Source organism: Mandrillus leucophaeus, unplaced genomic scaffold, assembly GCF_000951045.1.
Source record: "Mandrillus leucophaeus isolate KB7577 unplaced genomic scaffold, Mleu.le_1.0 Scaffold420, whole genome shotgun sequence".
NCBI classification, from domain to species: Eukaryota; Metazoa; Chordata; class Mammalia; order Primates; family Cercopithecidae; genus Mandrillus; species Mandrillus leucophaeus.
In genome coordinates this window covers 1,229,709-1,242,235 of record NW_012104477.1, presented here as the reverse complement: position 1 = coordinate 1,242,235, position 12,527 = coordinate 1,229,709, and the positions used below count along the sequence as shown (strand labels likewise).

At 47.7% G+C, this 12,527-nt stretch overlaps 1 protein-coding gene across 3 annotated transcripts in view; it reads right to left on the bottom strand.

Moving 5' to 3' along the window:
- The window catches only part of ABCC8 (ATP-binding cassette, sub-family C (CFTR/MRP), member 8), a 100,758-nt gene that overhangs the window by 59,317 nt on the left and 28,914 nt on the right, over positions 1-12,527 (bottom strand). For all 3 annotated transcript variants that reach the window (XM_011992945.1, XM_011992946.1, XM_011992944.1), the window contains exons 8-10: positions 10,659-10,814; positions 5,285-5,419; positions 4,835-4,997 (exon numbers count right to left, since the gene is read on the bottom strand). In XM_011992945.1, the coding sequence (XP_011848335.1) occupies positions 4,835-4,997; positions 5,285-5,419; positions 10,659-10,814 (454 nt within the window). The remainder of the gene's footprint in view (positions 1-4,834; positions 4,998-5,284; positions 5,420-10,658; positions 10,815-12,527) is intronic.

Genomic DNA, 12,527 nt, shown 5'->3' with positions numbered 1-12,527 from the left:
AATATGGTGAAACCCTATCTCTACTAAAAATACAAAAAAAAAAAAAAAAAATTAGCTGGGCATGGTAGTGGGTGCCTGTAATCCCAGCTGCTTGGGAGGCTGAGGCAGGGAGAATTGCTTGAACCCGGGAGGCAGAGGTTGCTGTGAGTTGAGATGGCGCCACAGCACTCCAGCCTGACAGCAGAGTGAGACTCCGTCTCAAAACAACAACCACCACCACCACCTAAAGAATTTCAGAGATGCTGGGGAAGGAAGGGGGACCAGGTCTCCAGGTCATGTTGTTTCTTCTACTGCCTGTTCTGAGTTAGGGCCTCCACTGAGGAGGATATAGGCTTCACTCACTGCATCCCCAGGCCTGGCACACAGAAGGTGGGCAGGAAATATTTGTTTAAAAAAATGAATGGAACAAATAAAAGACCCAGGGTCAAGTAACACAAAAGAGAAAGAGGGGTATTTGGAACTGACCCTGTGGCTCTGACCACATGCACAGTCACTATTCATGGACATAATCAATCTCCCACAAGACTGGGAGGGCCAGGGCTATGCCTGCTTCCTTTTTAACATCCAGGACCTCCATAGAGCCTGGCACAGAGGAAGGGCTCTGGAATGGGTGCCTCACAACGGACAGAACAAACTGGCAGCATATTGAGTGTTCTAGGACCTGGGACCCATTTGTCACCTCTACAAAGCTTGTCCTCAGATACAGAGGAACCACCTAGAGTTATGCTGCTTCTGCAAGGAAAAAAGGATTGAACTGACTTCTAAAGGAAGAGACCATAGTCCTTGTCTCCAGCTTCCTCCCACTTTGTCTTCTACTCATTGAAATCCCACCGTCTTGCAAGGTACACCCCACATCGCCCCTACATGAATCTCTGGGTGAACCCCCAGCCCACACGGACATCCTTCTCTGTGTTTTGCCTTTTGCTGTGGAAGACCTCACTGAGACATTTCAATTCACTGAGAGTCAATCCTCTCTGCTGTACAATGGCACAATAGAGCTACACACCTCACCAAGTTGTTATGAGGATGAAGTGCAATCACTCTCGCTAGGAGGCCAGCATGGAGCTGGCCACTTGGTTCTGCTCTTGCTGCCGCACTGTTCTGTGCATGTTAGCTCTGACTTCTCAGTGGAGCATAAACTCCTTGAGAAAGGGGAGCACATCTTAGCGTTTTTCCCTTACCTTCTTCCCAGTGTTAGGCACAGGGTGGGGCACATGAATAGGGCTCACTCAACATCCACTGAGCAACTTACATTTCTATTTTTATTCAAGAGGAAATACCAATTCTGGATGTCACTTTTGATGACAGAGAAACTGTGCCCATTCCCTTTTCAGCCCCCTGTTTTATCCTGTACCAGTTCAGGATTCCATACACAGCTGCTCTCAGTGATATTGATGGGGAGACCATCAGACAGAGTCACAGGTAATCTTGCCTGCCCAGAAGTCTGACGGTGCCACATATGAGCCACCAGACTGAAAGCTTGGTATCACCAGGATGGGCCCCAACAGGAAATGTGATTCTGGGGCTCCTCTGCAGCGCCAGGACTCCAAGACTGGCGCCAGGGGTCAGAACAAGAGATGCCCCATTATCTCACGCCTAATGACCTGTGTCTTGATCCTTGGTAACAGAAGACAGGAAGTCCAGAGGAGGTAAATGAACACACACTCAAAGCATATGCCTGCAGCCAGGAGGTACCCTGCACCCTACCACCCATCTCTCTCCCCGTCCAACTGCTGACTAATGGAGGGGGAAAAAAAAACACATCCTGAGAAAGGCAAACACACTGAGCAAACAGCACTTGACTTTCAAAGCTCTCCCCAAGGGCTCTCCCCTTTCCCCTCCTCTGCTGCTCTCTTCCAGGGACCAACCTGGGCTGCTCTGTTTCTCTAGGTGACTTGGACAGGTGAGGAGTCCTGGGCGGGCTCCTGCTTGACTCCAGAGCCCCTTACTTTTTTCCAGTCATCTCAGCTCTTGACAACATGTCCCTAGGTCCTCCTGGCCCCAGGCCCATCACAAAGCCATGGTTTGTCTTCTGGGGGCCCTGGGGGACAATGAGCACCCACTAGGTAGGCTTCGGTGGGCTAGCCTGGGAACTCAAGCATCTTTTGATGCTATTTATATAAGAAAACATGTCCCAGGCTGCAGTTTGGAATGCAGGAAATGAATACATATCTTTTAGGAGCAGTCAAAGCAGATGTCACCTGCCCCCACTACATGACCTGAGGCTGCCCCAACTTCATTGCTTGCTGTGCCAGGAGCCTTGGGGACCCGGTGCCCCGACTTTCCTTGATGCTTCTCTCCCCTCTCTCCATCTCAGCAATGGAAAGTCTGCTGTACCCCACCCTGCTGTTGCTGGGAGAGGAAGTCCCCCGGCTATCAGGAGAAGCCCTCTCCCACCTCGGCAGCTGTTCCTACTGCTGGGAACTGTCTCTAAACCTGTACAAAACTGGGAGGCTGTACACAAGCAGGGGGTTACTCTTCATATAACCAGCCACCAGAGGCAGGCAGAACTGACAGAGAGAAGGTTGAAGTGGGCCTGGGGCTGGGGACATTGGCTTTTCTGAGCTCCCCAGATGTTCCTTCCAAATTTCCCCTGTCTATGGAGTGCTTAGCCTGAGTGTGTTTGGAGGCTCTGAGCACCACAGGGTCAGGGATGAGGATATCAGGGAGAGACCAGGAACCTGGGGTGTCTTGGTGAGGAATCTGGGAAACAGTGACTGCCTGCTATGCTCACAGCTCCATTCTCAGAAAATCAAATGCTAGCAGAACTTTCTGCATAAAACGCCATGGCTTGTGCCATGTATGGTAGAGGGTCTAGCCACTGATGACTGGACCACGTTCCCTGCCTGAGGCATAGGACACCATGGTCTGGCTGGACACAGGGAGGCTGGACACCTGGGGTATTCACGGCAAGCTCCATCCTGTGAGAACACTGCTGTGGGATGTTTCCTCAGTCCCCTAGAAAGGGACATGCCTTGGTGCCCATGTTTCCAAATTGTCTTGGGGACTGGGACAGCTTGGTGGCCACCTAGCTCCATCGGACCCTCTCTCTAGGCAGCAAGAATGCCAAGAATACACAGACGACCTGAGTGACCGTCTCATTCTCCATGAGGCTTGCTCTATGGGCCTATCTGGGAGACACTACCAGCACCCCCTCCATTACCACCTTCCCCCACCAGGTGTATCTCTTCCTGGCACCAAAAGAACCAATTTTAGTTGGAGGAGGTGGTCAGTAGCACCTCTTAATTTCCTTCCCTAATTCTACTCTTTTCAGAGCCCAGAGATTTTTTTCTCTTAAGAGAAAATAGCCTTATAGTGGTGCCCCATGGTGTCCCAAGTCTTCTTCACCCCACAGAGGTCCCCAGCATTTTGTGGAAAATAGCCTGAGGCCAGAAGTTAAGAGACTTTGGAGGATCTAGTCTGAGCCATGCTACTAACCTCAGGAGGGATCTCAGGAACACACTCCCCTCTGGCCTTAATTTCCCACCTGTAAAATGGTTCTACCAACTTACTCTTCTTACCACATTCTGTGTAATCCCCACCCATCTGTCTTCTAATTCAAAAATTCTCTCTTCAGCCATACTCATTCATATAACCTGTGCACTGAGTAGGTTTTGGTTTCTTTTTTGTTTTCTTCTCTCCAGGGGCTTCTACTTGGCCATAAAGACTCTTAGACTGGACAGGTCAGGGAACTAGTGTGAAGTCAGCTGGTTGCTAAATATCTACATCCCAATTATGCACTTGGGAAGTAACCACCATGGGATGGGTCCACGGAGCCATGAGACCAACTGTGAGATAAACTTGGGCCAAGACTCCATGGATCACCTCATCTCCATAAGCTCTCACTCTGGCTAGGGGACCATTGTTCACTGAATTAATTTCAATAACTAAAATTTCAATTTCTAAAAAATCTTTTGGGCTGGGCACAGTGGCTCATGCATGTAATCCCAGCACTTTAGGAGGCTGAGGTGGGTGGATCACGAGGTCAGGAGTTCAAGACCAGCCTGGCCAATATGGTGAAACCCCATCTCTACTAAAATACAAAAATTAGCTGGATGTGGTGGCATGTGCCTGTAGTCCCAGCTACTTGGGAGGCTGAGGCAGGAGAATCGCTTGAACCTGGGATGTGAAGGTTGCAGTGAGCCGAGATTGTGCCACTGCACTCCAGCCTGGGTGATGGAGCGACACTCCGTCTCCAAAAAAGAAAAAAAAGTTTTATATTCTCAGTAAAATGGTTTCAAGTATATGGGACTCTAGGACTTTTACCAGTTTTGGTCTTTTTCTTATTCCTTGGCTTGGGGTTCCCAAACCACTTAGTTAATATAAATTCAGTCCCTATACTTATGAGTACCTTCAGCTTGGGCTTCTGATATTTAAGGATAACTAGTCTTTTACTTTTGTATGGCCCCAAGTGGATTGAAGCTTTCTTATAGCTTCCCCAGGGCAATGATAGCTCAGTCTGACTTATTAAAAAGTCTTCATTCTTACGAGAGTTCGAAACTGGTCATTTACTCACTTGCTGCTGCCTGTCAATAACGTATCAGTTCCATAAGGAATGAGACCTCATCTCTCTTTCTCATCACGGTATCTTGAGGGCCAGCACAGTGTCCAGCACATAGCAGACTTTTCATGCATATTTGTTGGATAAATGAATGAAGAATACTTTGATTTCTGGGAGCTCAGCTATCAGAGCCAGTTTGAGGCTCCCCCACTGAGTCGGATAATCTCAAAGCCTCCTGCTTCTGTCCCTGCACAGCCTCTCACCCGAGCTCTGACGCCCTCTCCTTGCATGTAGGCAGCAGCACCCAGGGCTGGCTGCATGGGGTGAACTCACTGGAGATGGAGGTATAGATGGCAAAGGCCCTGAGGCTGGTCATCTCCTTCCTGCGGGTCGTCTCCACCCGCGTGCGGAAGATGTTCTCCCAGGCGTACAGCTTCAGCAGCTTGATGCCGCGGAGCATCTCGTTGGTCTGCTTCAGCCGCTCATTGGAATACTCCTGCAGGGGTCCCCGAGTCAGAGGGGAGAGGCTTCTGCTCCGTTCCCCACCCAAGAGGAAGGCCTGAGTGTCAACACTGTCACCACGGTGCCCGGCTCCTGTCCTCACCGGGAGGCAGCCTCCGCCCCCATTAACTCCATTTCCCAGACAAAGAAGCTGAGGCCTGGACAGGTGAAGTGGCCTACTCAAAATCAAAGTCAGTGACTGTGGGTGTGTGGGAGGAGACCTGCTGCTGTAGGGGAAAGGAGGGGAAGAGGGACACAGCACACACACCTTTGGGCACTCACCAGTGTGCTCCGCTGGGCCTGAGACAGCTTGGTGGCCACGAAGTACTGGACAGGAGCCAGTAGAATGATGACAGCTGCTCCAATTAAGGCACTGACTCCGAGGATGTAGTAGAGGAGAATCACACCCACAATGATCTGAGGAAGGGGTCATGGGATGAGTTTCCTTTGACCTGATGGTTGCTCTGCCAGGGGGTGCTGGCAAAATCCCTGTTTCTCCAGTCCCCTAGAGTGGGATAAGCCTTGGTGCCCAGGTTTCCAAATTGTCTTGGGGAGTGGGGTGCAGGGAAGGAGGAGAAACAAAGCAATTTCAAAAGGAGGTTAGCATAATGGGCTCTCACACAAGCAGAAGGTTGCTGGGCTGGTAACTAACTGCATTTATCTGCAAGGTTGGTTGAAGCTTTAACTCTCTCCAGTCTATTTTCCAGATGGAAATCTCTGAGCTGAGATTGCACAATGTTTGTGACAGCATCTTTTGTTCTGTTTGCTGGCTCTCATGGCTTATGGTTCACTGTCACTGGAAGAAAGTGATACCTGAGCAAAGAGGCAAAGTTGCTGCACCCATGCCAGACAAAACCAGCCTGGGGTCCCAGAATTTGCTTTTCATTCTTATGCTCTTGGTTTCTTTAAAATTTTTTAATGAATCTGCCAGGTATTCTCTGAAAAGAGAATTCCTTCTGTGTCTGGCTTTATATAAATGACTGCCTACTTCTGAATATTTATGAGAAGTGTAAATTGCCAGTCCCCAAAGTGCCAAGATGACAGTTTTTCAGGTTGCCTTCAAAGGCAAACACCTCTAAATACAGGGCTTTTTCTTGAAGAACAGATGTGTTGGCTTCCTTAGCTAAAAAAAGAGAAAGAGAGAGAAAGGACTGCTTGCCTTGGTCCTGTAGTCCCAGAGCCCTACACCAGATTGGCATTAAGGTCCCAGCACCGCCTCAAGGATAAAGGAGTAAGTGGGAGGCCCTGTAATTTAATCACAGAATGCCTCCTGGCTTAGCAGGTATCTTAGAGGCTGGGAAGTGGCCCCTTTACCACCAGCCTCCCAGGGTTTGACAGGTGTTAGATGCTGGCACAGATGGGCAGAGGACCATGTTAGGAGAAGAAGTACCCTCTTCCCCGGCCTGCCCTGCAGCATCACCCTCCTGGACTTATCTCTGGCATCCGGTCCTTCATTAGCTGTGCTCAAAGGGAGGCCATCAGGGTGTTCTTCAGCCAGTGTGGGTTAGGCAAGACAACAAGAAGGCTCCCGTGGCACCCCAAGCTCACTAACAGGGCACCTTATGAGCTGGTGTCTGCACCCACACCACCTCCAAGGGACTGGCAGCGACTGGGGTGGGAGCTGGGGCTGCAGCTGCTGCTATTCCCTGGCTCCTCCTCATGCTCCCCCATCCCCTCCTCTTTGGTGCTCCCAAGACTCCTTGGTCCATTCCTCTCTTCTGGACAGGTCTGAATGGCCCTCATGGGGAAGAAACCATGGAGTCTGAGTGTGCAAAGCAACTGTGAGAAACAAAAGGATTATTTTGTCTCCTATTTACAGGTTAGGAAAACAACCTAATGTAGCGGGGAAGACATAGTCTTTAGAGTCTGTGGCCCTGAGTTTGAAGGCCCCAGCCCTTTGCTCTGCAGTCTTGGGTGAGTTACTTAATCTCTCTGATTTTCAGTTTCTTCATTTTTAAAATGGTGATTATAATGCCCACTCTGAAGGACTCTGTTCGTTCTGCAGGACTATTGTGAAGATTACATGAACCTCTATGACAAGCACCTAGAATTGTGGCGGGCATATAGTTGGAGATCAATACAAGGTGGCTTACCCTCCTCTCAGAAAATAAACGAAAAAGCTTCATAGGAACTCTGTCACAGGGGAACCACAGAAGAGAGATATGTGAGTATGGCGCCACACAGCTTACACTGGTTCACTGTGTGGCCCACATACCCAGGAGGGCCACTGTGTGGCCCACATACCCACATATGTGATACCTCTGGGTATCTCTGGGCCTCTGATACCCAGGAGATTGGGAAACACAGAGACCTTCCGTATAGCTAAATTCCTTAACCTGGTGTTCTTGATAAATGTCAGGGGGCACCCATGAAGCCCCTGAAATTATAGCCAAAATGAGCAAGCATTTATTCTTCTGAGAAAGTTTCACTAGCCTTTCAAAGGTATGTGGAGATTAACGGTGGCCAAGGGCTGGGGGCGAAGATGAGGAGTGATTGCCAGTGGGTATGGGTTTCTTTTGGGGGAAATGAAAACTTCCACATTTGTGATGATGGCTGCACGACTCTGTGAATATAGTATACTAAAACCCACTGAGTTGTATGCTTTAAATGAGCGAGTTATATCTCAATAAAGCTGTGTGCATGTGACCAAAAAAAGATTATGAAGCAACAAGAGCCCTCAGGGCTTACATGGAAACGGGGTTTCGGCACTAATGTCAATATTATAAAAAGCCGTGTGTGCCCTGTGGCTAACCAGGCTGCACACAGAATCCTAACCACATGAGTTTCTTTGCCATGGGGCTGGGATTGTATCAACTCCCAGGAGTAACACTGGTTCTTGAGTGCTGGTCAAATCCATAAGTGGTAAAGGTATATACAAAAACAGAAAACCAAAGGACACTTCATGATAAATGAACAAAGGTAAGAAATCAGTAGAGATAAAAATCCCTACCCCCAGTGCAAGGATTAAATTACATAAGGGAGAGGGGCTGGGACAGGGCGAGGCATGGGGCAAGGGCTATTAATATTAGTTAGCACTCTTAGCAATGATGCATGCGCAACACTGTAAATACTAGTAATGGTAACCATGTGGCAGGTTTAGTAGACAAAATCTGATTTTTTTTTTTTTTTTTTTTTTTTTTTTAGACGGAGTCTCACTTTGTCACCCAGGTTGGAACGCAGTGATGCGATCTCAGCTCACTGCAACCTCCGCCTCCCGGGCTCAAGCAAGTCTCCCGTCTCAGCCTCCGGAGTAGCTGGGACTACAGATGCACGCCGTCATGCCCGGCTAATTTTTGTATGTTTAGTAGAGATGAGGTTTCACCATATTGGTCAGGCTGGTCTTGAACTCCTGACCTCAGGTGAATCACCCGCCTCGGCCTCCCAAAGTGCTGGGATTACAGGAGTGAGCCACCGCGCCCAGCCAACAAAATCTTACAAACTGCTTGTTCAGGGGGACACAACAGAAAGTGTTGTGTAGCCTTTTGAGTGCTGTGTACATGTTAGGATCCTCCCAGGCTGTGTCTTTCTGCACCAGGCCCTCACCGCCCAAAGTGTTAACTAATGAGAGAACCATGGTCAGAAATCTTCATTTTTCATGTTTCAAAAAAAAAAAATTGTATTAGAGATGAGGTCTCTCTATGTTGCCCAGGCTGGACTTGAACTCTTGGGCTCAAGCCATCCTCCTACCTCAGCCTTTTGAGTGACTGAGACTGCAGGCATGAGCCACCCCACCCAGCTTAGAGTCTTGTGCATAAAAGGTTGGTTGGTAACTGAACTAGATGAGATCTCCAGGCCCTTTTGTAGCTTTTATAGTCATTGATCTGTCTTGGCAGAATGGAGCGGGGGCAGTCTGGGCGTAGGTAGGTGGTGATGGGGGATGGCGTATATGACTGTTCCCATAAAAAAGAACATCAGATTCCCTGCATCCCATCTTGTCTAGCTGTGTCCCTGTGGGAGCCTCTCCCCTTTTTTTCTTTTAATATTTTTTAACTCTAAGCTTTGCAAGTGAGGAGGACCAATACAAATCACTGTAGATGAAGGTTTACGGAATCTTTATCCCAAGAAGCAATGGATTCTGGATTGGTAACGTCTCACTCACACCAAACATGTGCAAGTTAGAGGGATCTGATATTTACCAAGTGAAGACTCTGCGGGGCACTCTGCGTGGTGTGTTACTTACATTATCTAACTGAATTGCCATAGCAACTCCAGAGGGTAGGCATCCTTCCCATTTCATAGATGAAGAAACCAAGGCTCAGAGAGGTTAAGTATTTGAATCAGCCTGTCTCACCCGAGTCAGATACTTTCTGCCACATCAAGCTCTCCTGGTGAACCTGCCCCCCTCTGGGAATGGGTCTGCGATTTTGGTTTCTGGTCTGAGCACCAATGTGTAGATTTACTCCCAGGTATAGGACAGGATCAGACACTGGTGGAAGAGCTTCAGATGGGAGACGGGGCACATGAAGCCCGAGGTCAGATCAACCACGCTGATGATTCTCCTCTGATTATTGGAGGGTAATGTACCTCTTCCTGAGCCAGCACCAAAGGTTGTCTTGCTTTAAAAAAATATCACGTTTTAAAGTTTTTATTATTTTTTTAAGAGACAGGAGTCTTTCTCTGTTGTCCAGCCTGAAATGCAGGGGCGTGATCACTGCTCACTGCAGCCTTGAACTCCTGGGGTCAAGCAGTCCTCCCATCTCGGACTCCCAGGTAGCTGGGACTAAAGGGGCACACCATCACATCTGGTTAAAAAACGCCAGGTTTTGTTTGTTTGTTTTTGAGATAAGGTGTCACTCTGTCACCCAGGCTGGAGTGCAGTGGTGTGGTTGTAGCTCACTGCAACCTCCACCTCCTGGACTTTAGGTAATCTTCCCACCTCAGCTGGGGCTATAGTTGTGAGCCACCACCCCCAGCTAATTTTTTGTACAGACAGGGTCTCACTTTGTTGCCTAGGCTAAAAATATCACGTTGTTGATTTCCAAAACCAATACATGCTTATTAGAGAATTTAGACACACATAAAGAAAATAAAAATCACTTATAATCCCACCATGTGGTTTTCCAATTCTTTTTCATGTGTGAATATGTACAAATGTATACATAACAGTTTAGTAGTAAGCATATAACATATACTATTCGTAACTTACTTTTTTTGCTTAAAAATACATGATTAACACTTTTCAATGTAATTAAGTATTTTGCTACAACATAGCTTTTAAGATCTGTGAGCACTCCACATATGATTTTTATTTTCTTTCTTCTTTTTTGTCTGTATAGATGGGGGTCTCACTGCGTTGCCTGGGCCGGTCTTGAACTCCTGTGCTCATGTGATCCTCCTGCCTCAGCCTCCCAAAGTGCTGGGATTACAGGTGTGAGCCACTGCACCTGGCTTGATTTTTCTATCGTTTATAAAGTTGGCTCCATTTTTAAAGTCTTAATGATACTGCCGTCCCTGGTCATTAATAGAGATGGTCAGTGCTTGCAGAGTATGGGGCATGAGGGACCCAGAGGTACAGCCTGTGGTACAGCCAGGTGTGTGAAAGGTATAGGCAAGCATGGAGTGGAAGACAGTGCACTCCTAGTCACTGGCCATGAACCAGCAGATTCTGGTTGTGTGTCCTGCTGTCCCCCTCCCTTCCCCTCAGCCCATCCGGTACCTGTACTGGCATAGCCCAGAGGTTTGGGCACAAGAAGAAAAACCACATGAGCTGATTGGTGTCGATGGCAACCAGATTACAGATCTGCCCAGCAGTCATTTCTCCCATGGACAGGTTGGAGGTGGACAGGTGCATAATTTTATTGTAAATCTTGGTCTAGAAATGAGAGCAGAGTGTTTCACATTCATCATCATTCTTGTCATCATCACCACCCCAGATGCCATCTGTTAGTGTGCCAGGGCCTTCTCAGACAGTCCCTATGGTGCCCTAGAGCAGCTCTGTAAGGTGGTACTGTGTCACCGTTCCCACTTACAAGTCTACTCCAGCACAGCCGGCGACTTCCCCAGCAAGTAAGGCCTTTTCCTGTGGACAGGACTTACTTGGCTCTTTATTTTAATTTTATTTAATTAATTAATTTATTTAGAGACAGAGTCTTGCTCTGTCACCCAGGCTGGAGTACAGTGGCATGATCTCAGCTCACTACAGCCTCCACCTTCCGGGTTCAAACAATTCTCGTGCCTCAGCCTCCAGAGTAGCTGGAATTACAGGCACGTGCCTACCATGCCCAGCTAATTTTTGTATTTTTAGTAGAGACGGGGTTTCGCCACGTTTGCCAGTCTGGTCTTGAACTCCTGACCTCAGGTGATCCACCCACCTCGGCCTCCCAAGTGCTGAGATTACAGGCATGAGCCACCGCACCCGATCTGTTCTTTATTTTTAAAAGCAGATATTCAAGTCCAGTTGTATTCTTGATTCACCAGAGGCCAGTGGAGAACACAGATCAGAGCCATAAAAATGATGAAGTGGGGCAGGCCATCTGTTTTAAAGTGGCCATCTCCAGCCTGGGGAGGAGATGTGCTCTGAGACCAAGTCCTGTCATAATTCAGCCTTGAAACAAAACAAGGGTTCGACTTTGGAAGGTCTGATGTGTTACACGACTGTGTGAGTCAGTCAGCCCCAGCACCATCCCCAGAGTGCAGCCACCCCAAGGACCCTCACAGGGCAGATGGAGAGCAGCCGTGGTAATGGCCTCCCCGAGCTCTGAACCTAAAAGCTTTACGTGCAGAGTGATCATGCCTCCCAGAAAGACTGCAATTTTTGGATATGTGCTCTTAAACAAGGAAAAATGCATCTGGGTCTTAAATGTCCTCAGGATGCCTGCTCTCAGATAAAATTCTATTATACATTCTGTTGTAAGGTCGGCTCCCTGCCCTTAATTCCTCTTGTGCAAACCCAGGCTTTTTTGCGGGTCAGGTTTTCTTAAGGCAGGAAACTACTCTATGTCTTTCTGTGAGCTAATATACACCATGGGCAAGATTTAAAATAATGAACCTATTCTATGTCTTTCTGTGAGTTTATATATGCCATAGGTAAGGTTTAAAATAATGGCAATGACATTTTTAAACAAATCTATATACCTCCTAGGTTATGTGAAATGAGACTTTAAAAGATAATCACCTAGTTTCAGTGAAGTAGGGACACCAAGTGATCTGTGAAATAAAGCCTTATTAAGTGAAGACCAGCATACATAGAAATGCACAACTGACTCATAGCTAGTAATTATGTATAATTCAGGAATTGTGCTTAATAACTTTTTATGCACAAAGTGTGGTTATTCTCTAACCCATGAAGACACAGACACTCATCTGTAAGGGTACATTTTCTGGAAATCTCCAAAAGAAAGAAAGGGTTTTTTTTCTCCTTAATTTCTTTCTTTCTTTTTTTTCTTTCTCTTTCTTTCTCTCTCTCTTTTTTTCTTTCTCTCTCTCTCTCTTTCTCTCTCTCTCTCTCTCTCCCCCCCTCTCCCCCACTCCCTCTCTCTCTCTCTTTCTTTCTTTTCTTTCTTTCTCAGAGTCTTGCTCTGTCGCC